We start from the raw sequence: 17,523 nt of genomic DNA, 5'->3' as shown, positions 1-17,523 counted from the left end.
AAAAGAAACTTGGTAGCGGACATTCCATCAGTCCTGGAAGAAAGAAAATAAACATGTACTTAGATTTCACTATGCTATTTTAATCAGTCCTAAAAATTCTTAATCTTAATCGTGCTTACTGCATCTTGGGCAGGAAATCTTGATAAAACCCTGCGTATACAGAATCATACGTCAGACACATCAGATGATACAGTGTCCTGTCAAGCGGAATAGGCACCTTCTAAAGTAAACAATCCCAGAGACCCTTTCTTGCAATCTTATCATTTTTACCTGTTGCATTGACATATGTCCTTGTGACATCAACTAGTTAAAATATGTAACCAGTTGTTTAACAAATCTGATAGGACTTTCAAAAAGTTGGTGCTGGCTTATCAGCTCAATATTCGGTACTAAAAACATTTACTTGGATCTACTTCAATTCTGAACACAGTTCCACTTAACGGAAACAGATTATTGTTTTAGATTACATTAGCTCCTTGCTTAAATCACTGGTGCTACCTTAACTATAGAATTGAGTAATAATAATTGGAAATTGTCAAAAATGTATCTTATTCAATTATTCATACCTCTGTCCCAAATGTCCCACTGTGTCCCTTACAGCCTGTTTGAGTTCAGAGAGTACTGGCGGCCTATCTATTTGTCCTCAGGAAGCTTATCTCTAACCCAAACACCAGATGGCAGCCTAATATAATGTCCCTCTGTTCGTCATGTGACCTTGTATAGAAACCTCAGCATCTTCAAATTACTAAAATACTGCATTATTAGAGTGCTATCTGAAAGCAACTAATATCGCCATTCATTTTATTACTTTCGCTAGTCTCCATATCTGTTTCCCTCAACTAGGACTCTCCCTTCTTCCTAATAGGAAGACCTTCTCAATCACTACTGCTAATACACATGGATCTCAAACAATGTTCTGCTTTTACCCCTATTGTAAGGTTTAAAAACAAAACATACATGATGTAATTGTAACGCCAAGGTAGTGGGTTCGATCCCCGGGACCACCCATACACAAAAAATTTATGCACGCATGACTGTAAGTCGCTTTGGATAAAAGCGTCTGCTAAATGGCATATTATTATTTATTTTATTATTATGATAACCTTTTCCATATTGGAAGGCATTGTTTTAATTTTAGTCTACCCTAATAATGTTACTCTATATATTTATTACCAATTTCTGTTGGATATTCACTTTCTGCTTCACACTTATTAAATGTCTAATATTTTAAGATTAACATGTAATGTGGCGATTTTATAAAATACATCGGCCAATTCAGAAGGAAAAATATCAACTTTCTGGGATCAACATGTATTAAAACTGGGCTGGCACTGACTATCAGTCCCCTGTAGATGGCGTGCTCTGTCCATAATAAGTCTCTATCGAGCAAGTTAAACTCTAGTAACCCATTATACATTCATACATTGGTGCTTTATCAAATTTAGTAACCCAATATACTATTCATTTCTCTTAATACTTTTTACACCACTTACATACGTCTACATGGGCAAGTTGTATATTATTATTATTTTTCCCCTTGTTACTTCATCAAAGCTTTCGACTCTGTCAACCACCGCATTCTTATTGGCAGACTAAATAGCCTTGGTTTCTCAAATGACTGCCTCGCCTGGTTCACCAACTACTTCTCAGATAGAGTTCAATGTGTCAAATCGGAGGGCCTGTTGTCTGGACCTATGGCAGTCTCTATGGGGGTGCCACAGGGTTCAATTCTTGGGCCGACTCTTTTCTCCGTGTATATCAATGATGTCGCTCTTGCTGCTGGTGACTCTCAGATCCACCTCTACGCAGACGACACCATTTTGTATACATCTGGCCCTTCATTGGACACTGTGTTAACAAACCTCCAAACGAGCTTCAATGCCATACAACACTCCTTCAGTAGCCTCCAACTGCTCTTAAACACTAGTAAAACTAAATGCATGCTCTTCAACCGAACGCTGCTTGCACCCGCCCACCCGACTAGAATCACTACTCTCGACGGGTCTGACCTAGAGGATGTGGACAACTACAAATACCTAGGTGTCTGGTTAGACTGTAAACTCTCCTTCCAGACTCACATTAAGAATCTCCAATCCAAAGTTAAATCTAGAATCGGTTTCCTATTTCGCAACAAAGCCTCCTTCACTCATGCTGCCAAACATGCCCCCGTAAAACTGACTATCCTACCGATCCTTGACTTCGGCGATGTAATTTACAAAATAGCCTCCAACACTCTACTCAGCAAATTGGATGTAGTCTATCACAGTGCCATCCGTTTTGTCTCCAAAGCCCCATATACTACCCACCACTGTGACCTGTACGCTCTTGTTGGCTGGTCCTCACTACATATTCGTTGCCAAACCCACTGGCTCCAGGCCATCTATAAATCCCTTCTAGGCAAATCCCCGCCTTATCTTTGCTCATTGGTCACCATAGCAACACCCACCCATAGTTTGCGCTCCAGCAGGTATATCTCACTGGTCATCCCCAAAGCCAACACCTCCTTTGGCCGCCATTCCTTCCAGTTCTCTGCTGCCAATGACTGGAACAAATTGCAAAAATCTCTGAAGCTGGAGACACTTATCTCCCTCACTAACTTTAAGCATCAGTTGTCAGAGCACCTTACCGATCACTGCACCTGTACACAGCCCATCTGAAATTAGCCCACCCAACTACCTCATCCCTATATTGTTATTTATTTTGCTCTTTTGCACCCCAGTATCTCTATTTGCACATCATCTCTTGCACATCTATCATTCCAGTGTTAATACTAATTGTAATTCTTTTGCACTATAGCCTATTTATTGCCTTACCTCCATAACTTGCTACATTTGCACACACTGTATATATATTTTCTGCTGTATTTTTGACTTTATGTTTTGTTTTACCCCATATGTAACTCTGTGTTGTTGTTTTTATCGCACTGCTTTGCTTTATCTTGGCCAGGTCGCAGTTGTAAATGAGAACTTGTTCTCAACTGGCGTACCTGGTTAAATAAAGGTGAAATAAAAAATTTATAAAATTTTATAAAATAAAATCTCTAGTAACCCATTATACACAGAATCCTCCTTTACACTAGTGTTCTATTCATACAGGGGTTTAAATATTTACACTAGTGTTCTATTTTACAGCATATTTGGGAATAGTACTTTCTCCTTTCATGTCTCACATACAGAATCCCTATATAATTAGTTCTTGCCGCGACTTCCTAAACATATAAAACACCCCGTGCTCAATAACACCTCGTAGTCCCAGATTACGATGGCCGGTGGTGGACGGAACCCCTAGATAACGTTATAGATTGACACACTCAGCTCACACAGAACTGGTTTGGGGATTCATTCAGACACGCACCTCTTTCACACCGAAACTAGTCCCCTGACAGCTCTCATTCACTCCTTACTTAATAGTAATAATAATACTAATTTCAATCCTCTTATTATCCAAATTTCAATCAGCTTATTGTCCAAATTTCAGTCGTCTTTTCCACACTCACACAACTCTCACATCCATTCACGGTACTAAACTATTCCCAAACAGTACAGACCACGTAGACTTTTCTATTCCCAAACTCAGTAATCTGCCTTTTTACTCTCTGTGCATCTTCAACGGTTCTCTTGTCATTACTTCCTTTTGTATTTTGATTTGTTGAACACTTTTTGGTTACTACATGATTCCATATGTGTTATTTCATAGTTTTGATGTCTTCACTATCATTCTACAATGTAGAAAATAGTAAAATTAAAGAAAAACCCTTGAATGAGTAGGTGTTCTAAAACTTGTAGGTGACCAAATACTTATTTTCCACCATAATTAGCAAATAAATTCATTAAAAATCCTACAATGTGATTTTCTGGATTTTTTTCTTCTCCATTTTGTCTGTCATAGTTGACGTGTACCTATGATGAATATTACAGGCCTCTCTCATCTTTTTAAGTGGGAGAACTTGCACAATTGGTGGCTGACTAAATACTTTTTTTCCCCACTGTATTGGTAGATGGGTAAAAATAAAAGCAGACATTGAATATCCCTTTGAGCATGGTGAAGTTATTAGTTACACGTTGGATGGTGTATCAATACACCCAGTCACTACAAAGATACAGGCGTCCTTCCTAACTCAGTTGCCGGAGAGGAAGGAAACCGCTCAGGGATTTCATCATTAGGCCAATGGTGACTTTAAAACCGTTACAGAGTTTAATGGCTGTGATAGGAGAAAACTGAGGATGGATCAACAACATTGTAGTTACTCCACAATACTAACCTAATTGATAGTGAAAAGAAGGAAGCCTGTACAGAATAAAAAATATTCCAAAACATGCAACAAGGCACTAAAGGAATACTGCATGAAATGTGGGAAAGCAATTAACTTTTAGTCCTGAATACAAAGTGTTATGTTTGGGGCAAATCCAATATAACACATTACTGAGTACAACTCTCCATATTTTCAAGCACAGTGGTGGCTGCATCATGTTATGGGTATGCTTGTAATCATTAAGGACTACTGAGTTTTTCAGGATAAAAAAAAAACGGAATGGAGCTACGCACAGGCAAAATCCTAGAGGAAAACCTGGTTCAGTCTGCTTTCCAACAGACACTGGGAGATTAATTCTCCTTTCAGCAGGACAATAACCTAAAACACAAGGCCAAATCTACACTGGAGTTGGTTACCAAGAAGACAGTGAATGTTCCTGAGTGGCCGAGTTACAGTTTTGACTTAAATCGGCTTGATAATCTATGGCAAGACCTGAAAATGGCTGTCTAGCAATGATCAACAACCAATTAGACAAAGCTTGAAGAATTTTGAAAAGAGTAATGGGCAAGTGTTTCACAATCCATGTGTGGAAAGCTCTTAGAGACTTACCCAGAAAGACTCACAGCTGTAATCGCTGCCAAAGGTGATTCTAACATGTATTGACTCAGGGGGTTGAATTGTGTTTTATTAATTTTTTTTACAAATATTCAAATTTTTCATTCACTTTGACAGAGTATTTTGTGTAGATCGTTGATAAAAAATGACAATTAAATCTATTTTAATCCCACTTTGTAAAAGTCAAGGGATGTGAATACTTTCTGAAGGCACAATACATGATGTAACTGAAGCCAGTCCTCTGTCCCAGGCCTAACCCTAACCTCTGACCCCTAACTGACCTCTGTCCCAGTAGGCGTGTCACCCAGCTGATCTGCTGCCGTAGAGAGTTCCAGAACACTCCAGAGGAGGACGACGAGACCTCTACCACCCGCCCTGATCTCCACCCTGATCTCCACCCCGATCTCCACCCCGACCTCCACCTCCACCGTGACCCCCCCAGCTCCATGGCTGGCTCCCCCCTCAGCAGTCGGAGGGCTATGGGGGACCTGGCAGGGCCCAGCTACACCCTGTATCAGCCTCCTGTAGGCCTCCCAGCCGGGTACAGCCAGCCTACCCCGTTCCCCAGTCAGGCTTATGGCTCCTGGCTTCACCCCAGCTACACCAGCGTCTGGTCTGGCCCTGGACCTGCTTACCCCAGCAGCCTGCCCTCCTGCCTCACCCCCCCAGACTACCCCAGCTACCCAGGGGAGAGCTGCTACTCCCAGGGAAGGTCCCTGTCCCTCCCCCCCCTACCGGGCCGATACAGCCCTACTATGACCAGCCTGGAGCAGCCCCAGTCCCTTCACTCCATCCCACCGTCAGCAGGCCTCTACCACAACACTCTGACCCCAAACTACTGCTGCACCCAGTGCCCTGTGGAGGGCGTCAACATTGGCCCCTACCACAGCCCCCGGCCCGTCGCTGGTTACCGCCTACCCTACAGGCCCATGTGTGAGTACTAGTCTGCGTCCCAAATAGCACCCTATTCCCTTTATAGTGCACTACTTTAGACCAGGGTGGCACCATATTCCCTTTATAGTGCACTACTTTAGACCAGGGTGGCACCATATTCCCTTTATAGTGCACTACTTTTGACCAGAGCAAAGTGAATAGGGTGCCATTTGGGAAGCAGACTTAACTGTTGTCTAATGAGAAGAAGCTGGGAAAGGGTTAATAATGACTTCTAATTCTGTTCAGTGGCTTATTTGTAGTTATTTTAGTCGACAACACAATACTATGGTGGACAAAGTTGTAATGGTTTTATGTTACTGACGAGGCTCATTCGTATCCCTGACATAAAGCCTGTTGTATCTAATCTGATGAGGCTCATTCGTATCCCTGACATAAAGCCTGTTGTATCTAATCTGACAAGGCTCATTCGTATCCCTGACATAAAGCCTGTTGTATCTAATCTGACAAGGCTCATTCGTATCCCTGACATAAAGCCTGTTGTATCTAATCTGATGAGGCTCATTCGTATCCCTGACATAAAGCCTGTTGTATCTAATCTGACAAGGCTCATTCGTATCCCTGACATAAAGCCTGTTGTATCTAATCTGACAAGGCTCATTCGTATCCCCTGACATAAAGCCTGTTGTATCTAATCTGACAAGGCTCATTCGTATCCCCTGACATAAAGCCTGTTGTATCTAATCTGACAAGGCTCATTCGTATCCCTGACATAAAGCCTGTTGTATCTAATCTGACAAGGCTCATTCGTATCCCTGACATAAAGCCTGTTGTATCTAATCTGATGAGGCTCATTCGTATCCCTGATATAAAGCCTGTTGTATCTAATCTGACAAGGCTCATTCGTATCCCTGACATAAAGCCTGTTGTATCTAATCTGACAAGGCTCATTCGTATCCCTGACATAAAGCCTGTTGTATCTAATCTGACAAGGCTCATTCGTATCCCTGACATAAAGCCTGTTGTATCTAATCTGACAAGGCTCATTCGTATCCCTGACATAAAGCCTGTTGTATCTAATCTGATGAGGCTCATTCGTATCCCTGACATAAAGCCTGTTGTATCTAATCTGATGAGGCTCATTCGTATCCCTGACATAAAGCCTGTTGTATCTAATCTGACAAGGCTCATTCGTATCCCTGACATAAAGCCTGTTGTATCTAATCTGACAAGGCTCATTCTTATCCCTGACATAAAGCCTGTTGTATCTAATCTGACAAGGCTCATTCGTATCCCTGACATAAAGCCTGTTGTATCTAATCTGATAAGGCTCATTCGTATCCCTGACATAAAGCCTGTTGTATCTAATCTGATGAGGCTCATTCGTATCCCCTGACATAAAGCCTGTTGTATCTAATCTGACAAGGCTCATTCGTATCCCCTGACATAAAGCCTGTTGTATCTAATCTGACAAGGCTCATTCGTATCCCTGACATAAAGCCTGTTGTATCTAATCTGACAAGGCTCATTCGTATCCCTGACATAAAGCCTGTTGTATCTAATCTGACAAGGCTCATTCGTATCCCTGACATAAAGCCTGTTGTATCTAATCTGATGAGGCTCATTCGTATCCCTGATATAAAGCCTGTTGTATCTAATCTGACAAGGCTCATTCGTATCCCCTGACATAAAGCCTGTTGTATCTAATCTGACAAGGCTCATTCGTATCCCCTGACATAAAGCCTGTTGTATCTAATCTGACAAGGCTCATTCGTATCCCTGACATAAAGCCTGTTGTATCTAATCTGACAAGGCTCATTCGTATCCCTGACATAAAGCCTGTTGTATCTAATCTGATGAGGCTCATTCGTATCCCTGACATAAAGCCTGTTGTATCTAATCTGACAAGGCTCATTCGTATCCCTGACATAAAGCCTGTTGTATCTAATCTGATGAGGCTCATTCGTATCCCTGACATAAAGCCTGTTGTATCTAATCTGACAAGGCTCATTCGTATCCCTGACATAAAGCCTGTTGTATCTAATCTGACAAGGCTCATTCGTATCCCTGACATAAAGCCTGTTGTATCTAATCTGACAAGGCTCATTCGTATCCCTGACATAAAGCCTGTTGTATCTAATCTGACGAGGCTCATTCATATCCCTGACATAAATCTTGTTGCATCTAATCTGGCATGTCATGGCAAGGCAGTTCAATTACCAGATTAAATGCTAAAATTATTCAATTTTATTTGAGTAGGGACAGATGCAATAACATTGACACATTGCAATTTACAACAGTAAAATGCATTGCAACATAGCACGCTATCTTGCACAAATGTACAGTCCTCAGATAGAAAGACAGCAACATGACAATCCAGAAAATAAACTGAACAAATTAAATAAATACACATAGTGAGTGTACATAACATTATTAACACAGTCATTCTGGTTACCACACCTTAACTAACTAAGCTGACATTTCTGTACCGTCCATGCCTATGGATAAATGACTATTAGGGTACTTGTCTTAGGTATCCTCATTTGGCGACCCTACTTCAATAGTGTGTTGCTTAATGCACTCGTATAAATTGCAGATTACTTACACTGAGTGTATAAAACATTAAGAATACCTTCCTAATATTGAGTTTTGCCCTCAGAACAGCCTCAATTCGTCGGGGCATGGGGACTCTACAAGGTGTCGAAAGCGTTCCGCAGGGATGCTGGCCCATGTTGACTCCAATGCTTCCCACAGTTGTGTCAAGTTGCCTGGATGTTCTTTCAAAACTAAACTAATTATGTTTCCTTAGCACATGGCAGTGATGGTGCCTTATCAGTGATGGTGCCTTATCAGTGATGGTGCCTTATCGGTGATGGTGCCTTATCAGTGATGGTGCCTTATCAGTGATGGTGCCTTATCAGTGATGGTGCCTTATCAGTGATGGTGCCTTATCGGTGATGGTGCCTTATCGGTGATGGTGCCTTATCGGTGATGGTGCCTTATCGGTGATGGTGCCTTATCGGTGATGGTGCCTTATCAGTGATGGTGCCTTATCGGTGATGGTGCCTTATCAGTGATGGTGCCTTATCAGTGATGGTGCCTTATCAGTGATGGTGCCTTATCGGTGATGGTGCCTTATCAGCTTTTTGTCTGGAATTATCAGAGCTCTGTTTTAGAGTGATGCTATAGATTTGTTTACTGTGAGTTTCACCTGAGTCCATATTGTCATGAAGTAGGATATTTGTGAAATTATTGTGTGTAAAAACAAAAGTGCAGTATCAACGGGTAAACAGAGTCTAATTAACTTATAACAGCATGTTTATCAAACAGTCTAATTAACTTATAACAGCATGTTTATCAAATAGAGTCTAATTAACTTATAACAGCATGTTTATCAAACAGAGTCTAATTAACTTATAACAGCATGTTTATCAAACAGTCTAATTAACTTATAACAGCATGTTTATCAAACAGTATAATTAACTTATAACAGCATGTTTATCAAACAGTCTAATTAACTTATAACAGCATGTTTATCAAACAGAGTCTAATTAACTTATAACAGCATGTTTATCAAACAGAGTCTAATTAACTTATAACAGCATGTTTATCAAACAGTCTAATTAACTTATAACAGCATGTTTATCAAACAGTATAATTAACTTATAACAGCATGTTTATCAAACAGAGTCTAAAATGATTCCAAGATATTTAACATCAGGAACCTGCTGCAAGTCTAAAATGCTTCCAAGATATTTAACATCAGGAACCTGCTGAGTCTAAAATGCTTCCAAGATATTTAACATCAGGAACCTGCTGAGTCTAAAATGCTTCCAAGATATTTAACATCAGGAACCTGCTGAGTCTAAAATGCTTCCAAGATATTTAACATCAGGAACCTGCTGAGTCTAAAATGCGATGTTGTAGTACTCCAAACCGGTGTCGAATACAGTCTTGACTCGGACAGTGAGGACTGATTTCTTCCTGAGGCCAGCCGAGACCAGCGGAGTAATAAACGAATAATTATCAGCTTCCATTCAGTCAGCGCATGAAACCTCTTCACCAGGCCAAATATATACACTCCTTTCTTGAAACATTAATATCTTAACAGCCTTTATATCTATTATAGACATGTTTGCACATCGGCGAACCGATAGGGCAGGGATCATCAACTAGATCCAGCCACTGGCCGATTTATTTATTGAGCGGATGGTCGGGGGGCCGGAACATAATTACAAATAATTTGTAGACTGCAAATGAACCGCAAGAAGCCCAAACAGAATGTTTGACAAAAATATAATCATTTCAAACCTTGCTTACATTTGTATACTATCACGTGTCTCTCTGTTATGCGTGGGAAATTATAATCACTTGGAGCTGGTTTCCTGGTGTCCAACAATGACAGGCCGCCAGCTGGGAAACCGTGCTATAGGCTATAGGCTATAGAAACCGTGCTATAGGCTATAGAAACCGTGCTATAGGCTATAGGCTATAGAAACCGTGCTATAGGCTATAGGCTATAGAAACCGTGCTATAGGCTATAGGCTATAGAAACCGTGCTATAGGCTATAGGCTATAGAAACCATGCTATAGGCTATAGGCTATAGAAACCGTGCTATAGGCTATAGAAACCGTGCTATAGGCTATAGGCTATAGAAACCGTGCTATAGGCTATAGGCTATAGAAACCGTGCTATAGGCTATAGGCTATAGAAACCGTGCTATAGGCTATAGGCTATAGAAACCGTGCTATAGGCTATAGGCTATAGGCTATAGAAACAGTGCTATAGGCTATAGGCTATAGGCTATAGAAACCGTGCTATAGGCTATAGGCTATAGAAACCGTGCTATAGGCTATAGGCTATAGAAACCGTGCTATAGGCTATAGGCTATAGAAACCGTGCTATAGGCTATAGGCTATAGAAACCGTGCTATAGGCTATAGGCTATAGAAACCGTGCTATAGGCTATAGGCTATAGAAACCGTGCTATAGGCTATAGGCTATAGAAACCGTGCTATAGGCTATAGGCTATAGAAACCGTGCTATAGGCTATAGGCTATAGAAACCATGCTATAGGCTATAGGCTATAGAAACCGTGCTATAGGCTATAGAAACCGTGCTATAGGCTATAGAAACCGTGCTATAGGCTATAGGCTATAGAAACCGTGCTATAGGCTATAGGCTATAGAAACCGTGCTATAGGCTATAGGCTATAGGCTATAGAAACAGTGCTATAGGCTATAGGCTATAGAAACCATGCTATAGGCTATAGGCTATAGAAACCGTGCTATAGGCTATAGAAACCGTGCTATAGGCTATAGGCTATAGAAACCGTGCTATAGGCTATAGGCTATAGAAACCGTGCTATAGGCTATAGGCTATAGAAACCGTGCTATAGGCTATAGGCTATAGGCTATAGAAACAGTGCTATAGGCTATAGGCTATAGGCTATAGAAACCGTGCTATAGGCTATAGGCTATAGAAACCGTGCTATAGGCTATAGGCTATAGAAACCGTGCTATAGGCTATAGGCTATAGAAACCGTGCTATAGGCTATAGAAACCGTGCTATAGGCTATAGGCTATAGAAACCGTGCTATAGGCTATAGAAACCGTGCTATAGGCTATAGGCTATAGAAACCGTGCTATAGGCTATAGAAACCGTGCTATAGGCTATAGGCTATAGAAACCGTGCTATAGGCTATAGGCTATAGAAACCGTGCTATAGGCCTTCAGTGTGTGACAGGTTCGTGATTCTGAAAGGACAGCAACCATAATACTAGTGCACTCATGTAGGAGAGTGAACTTTTTGTAAAACACAAATCATGCACAAAGTAGCCTACTCAATCGCAAAGCACGTGAAATATATTCACATGCACGCAGCACGCAGCCTAGTTTCAGCTGAATATAATCTGCAGGCAGCAAGAGAGTAGGGCAGCTCTCAACTGGTTGTTGCATGGAGCAGCTCTCAACTGGTGTTGGCATGGAGCAGCTCTCAACTGGTGTTGGCATGGAGCAGCTCTCAACTGGTGTTGGCATGGAGCAGCTCTCAACTGGTGTTGGCATGGAGCAGCTCTCAACTGGTGTTGGCATGGAGCAGCTCTCAACTGGTGTTGGCATGGAGCAGCTCTCAACTGGTTGTTGCATGGAGCAGCTCTCAACTGGTGTTGGCATGGAGCAGCTCTCAACTGGTGTTGGCATGGAGCAGCTCTCAACTGGTGTTGGCATGGAGCAGCTCTCAACTGGTGTTGGCATGGAGCAGCTCTCAACTGGTGTTGGCATGGAGCAGCTCTCAACTGGTTGTTGCATGGAGCAGCTCTCAACTGGTTGTTGCATGGAGCAGCTCTCAACTGGTGTTGGCATGGAGCAGCTCTCAACTGGTGTTGGCATGGAGCAGCTCTCAACTGGTTGTTGCATGGAGCAGCTCTCAACTGGTGTTGGCATGGAGCAGCTCTCAACTGGTGTTGGCATGGAGCAGCTCTCAACTGGTGTTGGCATGGAGCAGCTCTCAACTGGTTGTTGCATGGAGCAGCTCTCAACTGGTGTTGGCATGGAGCAGCTCTCAACTGGTGTTGGCATGGAGCAGCTCTCAACTGGTTGTTGCATGGAGCAGCTCTCAACTGGTTGTTGCATGGAGCAGCTCTCAACTGGTTGTTGCATGGAGCCGCTCTCAACTGGTTGTTGCATGGAGCAGCTCTCAACTGGTTGTTGCATGGAGCCGCTCTCAACTGGTTGTTGCATGGAGCAGCTCTCAACTGGTGTTGGCATGGAGCAGCTCTCAACTGGTTGTTGCATGGAGCAGCTCTCAACTGGTGTTGGCATGGAGCAGCTCTCAACTGGTTGTTGCATGGAGCAGCTCTCAACTGGTTGTTGCATGGAGCAGCTCTCAACTGGTTGTTGCATGGAGCAGCTCTCAACTGGTTGTTGCATGGAGCAGCTCTCAACTGGTTGTTGCATGGAGCAGCTCACAGAAGAATGACATCTGTAGCCGTTAGGGTAGGAAAGACCTTTCAACTTATGATATCTACCAGTAAATGCTAACTAAGGCAACAATGGGTATGCAAACCAGGTATTGAAAAAGTTTAGTCCGAAGTAGTAGACTATTTGTGATGTGCAATAGTCATCATGGGCTCTTTGCATCAGGGGCGTAGACATGGATGGGCCTGGGTGGACAGAGGCCCACCCACTGGGTAGCCGGGCCCTGACAGGCCCACCCACTGGGGAGCCGGGCCCTGACAGACCCACCCACTGGGGAGCCGGGCCCTGACAGACCCACCCACTGGGGAGCCGGGCCCTGACAGACCCACCCACTGGGGAGCCGGGCCCTGACAGACCCACCCACTGGGGAGCCGGGCCCTGACAGGCCCACCCACTGGGGAGCCAGGCCCTGACAGGCCCACCCACTGGGGAGCCGGGCCCTGACAGGCCCACCCACTGGGGAGCCAGGCCCTGACAGGCCCACCCACTTGGGAGCCAGGCCCTGACAGGCCCACCCACTGGGGAGCCGGGCCCTGACAGGCCCACCCACTGGGGAGCCAGGCCCTGACAGGCCCACCCACTGGGGAGCCAGGCCCTGACAGGCCCACCCACTGGGGAGCCAGTCCCTGACAGGCCCACCCACTGGGGAGCCAGTCCCTGACAGGCCCACCCACTGGGGAGCCAGGCCCTGACAGACCCACCCACTGGGGAGCCAGGCCCTGACAGGCACACCCACTGGGGAGCCAGGCCCTGACAGGCCCACCCACTGGGGAGCCAGGCCCTGACAGGCCCACCCACTGGGGAGCCAGGCCCTGACAGGCCCACCCACTGGGGAGCCAGGCCCTGACAGGCCCACCCACTGGGGAGCCAGGCCCTGACAGGCCCACCCACTGGGGAGCCAGGCCCTGACACCCAATCAGATTGATGTGGTTTAAGCATTGTTGTGGGCTTAGACCATCACATTTACAGTGGGGGAAAAAAGTATTTAGTCAGCCACCAATTGTGCAAGTTCTCCCACTTAAAAAGATGAGAGAGACCTGTAATTTTCATCATAGGTACACGTCAACTATGACAGACAAATTGAGCATTTTTTTTCCAGAAAATCACATTGTAGGATTTTTAATGAATTTATTTGCAAATTATGGTGGAAAATAAGTATTTGGTTACCTACAAACAAGCAAGATTTCTGGCTCTCACAGACCTGTAACTTCTTCTTTAAGAGGCTCCTCTGTCCTCCACTCGTTACCTGTATTAATGGCACCTGTTTGAACTTGTTATCAGTATAAAAGACACCTGTCCACAACCTCAAACAGTCACACTCAATGCAAATAGTCTGGGTAGCCATTTGATTAGCTGTTCAGGAGTCTTATGGCTTGGGGGTAGAAGCTGTTAAGAAGTATTTTGGACCTACACTTGGCGCTCTGGTACCGCTTGCCGTGCGGTAGCAGAGAGAACAGTCTATGACTAGGGTGGCAGGAGTCTTTGACAATTTTTAGGGCCTTCCTCTGACACCGCCTGGTATAGAGGTCCTGGATGGCAGGAAGCTTGGCCCTAGTGATGTACTGGGCCGTACGCACTCTGTAGTGCCTTGCGGTCGGAGGCAGAGCAGTTGCCATACCAGGCAGTGATGCAACCAGTCAGGATGCTCTCGATGGTGCAGCTGTAGAACCTTTTGAGGATCTGAGGACCCATGCCAAATATTTTCAGTCTCCTGAGGGGGAATAGGCTTTGTCGTGCCCTCTTCACGACTGTCTTGGTGTGTTTGGACCATGATAGTTTGTTGGTGATGTAGACACCAAGGAACTTGAAGCTCTCAACCTGCTCCACTACAGCCCTGTCGATGATAATGGGTGAGTGCTCGGTCCTTCTTTTCCTGTAGTCCACAATCATCTCCTTTGTCTTGATCACGTTGAGGGAGAGGTTGTTATCCTGACACCACTCGGCCAGGTCTCTGACCTCCTCCCTATAGGCTGAGCGTGATCACACAGTCGTCCGGAACAGCTGATGCTCTCATGCATGCTTCAGTGTTGCTTGCCTCGAAGCGAGCATAGAAGTGATTTAGCTCGTCTGGTAGGCTCGTGTCACTGGGCAGCGCGTGGCTGTAGTCTGTCATAGTTTGCAAGCCCTGCCACATCCGACAAGCAGCGGAGCCGGTGTAGTACGATTCAATCTTAGTCCTGTATTTACGCTTTGCCTGTTTGATGGTTCGTCGGAGGGCATAGCGGGATTTCTTATAAGCGTTAAGGGTTAGAGTCCTGCTCCTTAAAAGCGGCAGCTCTACCCTATAGTTCAGTGCGGATGTTGCCTGGAGGGGTGTTAACCCAGGTGTCCTGGCTAAATTCCCAATCTGGCCATCATTGCCATCTAATTATCCCCGGCTTCCAATTGGCTCATTCATCCCCCGTCCTCTCCCCTGTAACTATTCCCCAGGTCATTGCTGTAAATGAGAATGTGTTCTCAGTCAACTTACTTGGTAAAATAAATATATAAATAAAATGTGCAGGTGTGACAAAACTAGAGCCTGCCTTGTTGATAGTGCTGTTAAGAAGGTAGAGCAGCGCTTTATTATAGACAGATCCTAGCTACTGTTGTATCAATATGTTTGGACCATGCCAGTTTACAATCCAGGGTTACTCCAAGCACTTTAGTCACCTCAACTTGCTCAATTTCCACATTATGTATTACAATATTTAGATGAGGTTTAGGGTTTAGTGAATGATTTGTCCCAAATGCAATGCTTTTAGTTTAGTTTATATTTAGGACTAATTTATTCCTTGCCACCCATTCTGAAACTAACTACACCTCTTTGTTAAGTGTTGCTGTCATTTCAGTTGCTGTAGTAGCTGACGTGTATAGTGTTGAGTCATCCGCATACATAGACACACTGGCTATACTCAAAGCCAGTGTCATGTCGTTAGTAAAGATTGAAAAAAGTAAGGGGCCTAGACAGCTGCCCTGGGGAATTCCTGATTCTACCTGGATTATGTTGGAGGCTTCCATTAAAGAACACCCTGTGTGTTCTGTTAGACAGGTAACTCTTTATCCACAATATAGCAGAGGGTGTAAAGCCATAACACATACATTTTTCCAGTAGCAGAATATGATCGATAATGTCAAAAGCCGCACTGAAGTCTAACAAAACCACTCCCACAATCTTTTTATCATCAATTTCTCTCAGCCAATCATCAGTCATTTGTGTAAGTGCTGTGCTTGTTGAATGTCCTTCCCTATAAGCGTGCTGAAAGTCTGTTGTCAATTTGTTTACTGTAAAATAGCATTGTATGTGGTAAAACACAATTGTTTCCAAAACTTTACTAAAGGTTGGTAACAGGCTGATTGGTCGGCTATTTGAGCCAGTTATGTGGCGGAATGACTTTTGCTTCCCTCCAGGCCTTAGGGCACACACGTTCTAGTAGGCTTAAATTGAAGATCTGGCCAATAGGAGTGGCAATTTTCCATCGAAGTTGTCAGACCACGGTGGCTTGTCATCGTTGATAGACATTTTTTTCACCTCATACAGAATTCAAAATTACAATTCTTGTCTTTCATAATTTGGTCAGATATACTTGGATGTGTAGTGTCAGCGTTTGTTGCTGGCATGTCATGCCTAAATTTGCTAATCTTGCCAATGAAAAATAATGAAAGTAGTTGGCAATATCAGTCTGTTTTGTAATGAATGAGCTATCTGATTCAATTAATGATGGAGCTGAGTTTGCCTTTTTTCCCTAAATTTAATTGAAGGTGCTCCAAAGCTTTTTACTATCATTCTTTGTCATTTATATTTGTTTCATAATGTAGTTACTTATTTTTATTCAGTTTAGTCACATGATTTCTCAATTTGCAGTACGTTTGCCAATCGGTTGTGCAGCCAGACTTATTTGCCATTCCTTTTGCCTCATCCCTCTCAACCATAAAATTTTTCAATTCCTCATCAATCCACTGGGATTTAACAGTTTACAGTCATTTTCTTAATGGGTGCATGCTTATTAGTAACTGGAATAAGCAATTTCAGAAATGTGTCAAGTACAGCGTCTGTTTTCTCCTCATTACACACTACGGACCACAATATTCTGTACATCAACAACATAGGAATCACTACAAAACTTATTGTATGACCTCTTATACACTATATTAGGCCCAGCCTTTGGAACTTTGGTTTTCCTAGATATGGCTACTATATTGTGATCACTACATCCGATGGATTTGGATACTGCTTTCAAGCACATTTCTGCAGCATTAGTAAAGATGTGATCAATACATGTTGATGATTTCATTCCTGTGCTGTTTGTAACTACCCTGGTAGGTTGACTGTTAACCTGAACCAGGTTGCAGGCACTGGTTACAGTTTGAAGCTTTCTCTTGAGTGGGCAGCTTGATGAAAGCCAGTCAATATTTAAATCACCCAGAAAATATACCTCTCTGTTGATATCACATACATTATCAGCCATTTCACACATTTTAACATTTCACACATTTAACATCAGGAACCTGCTGAGTCTAAAATGATTCCAAGATATTTAACATCAGGAACCTGCTGAGTCTAAAATGATTCCAAGATATTTAACATCAGGAACCTGCTGAGTCTAAAATGATTCCAAGATATTTAACATCAGGAACCTGCTGAGTCTAAAATGATTCCAAGATATTTAACATCAGCTTGATTCACTCTCCTTTGATTATAATGTTGAGTGACTCTACCATTGGCAGTTTTCTGGAGGAAAAACACATCAGAGGTCTTCTTGATATTCAATGTCAAGCATGAGTTATTCTACAATTGAAACCATATGT

General features: G+C 43.3%; 1 protein-coding gene across 2 annotated transcripts in view; it reads left to right on the top strand.

Moving 5' to 3' along the window:
* The window catches only part of LOC121534203 (E3 ubiquitin ligase TRAF3IP2), a 79,710-nt gene that overhangs the window by 15,740 nt on the left and 46,447 nt on the right, over window positions 1-17,523 (top strand). Inside the window, exon 3 of one of the 2 annotated variants that reach the window (XM_041840766.2) lies at window positions 5,163-5,800. In XM_041840766.2, the coding sequence (XP_041696700.1) occupies window positions 5,163-5,800 (638 nt within the window). Of the gene's footprint in view, window positions 1-5,159; window positions 5,801-17,523 lie in introns of both variants that reach the window. The other variant, XM_041840765.2, reaches the window with a different exon arrangement.

Source organism: Coregonus clupeaformis, unplaced genomic scaffold (genome assembly GCF_020615455.1).
Source record: "Coregonus clupeaformis isolate EN_2021a unplaced genomic scaffold, ASM2061545v1 scaf0295, whole genome shotgun sequence".
In the NCBI taxonomy this organism is placed as follows: domain Eukaryota; kingdom Metazoa; phylum Chordata; class Actinopteri; order Salmoniformes; family Salmonidae; genus Coregonus; species Coregonus clupeaformis.
The sequence above is the reverse complement of the archived record's forward strand: the minus strand, read 5'-3'. Positions and strand labels throughout refer to the sequence as shown.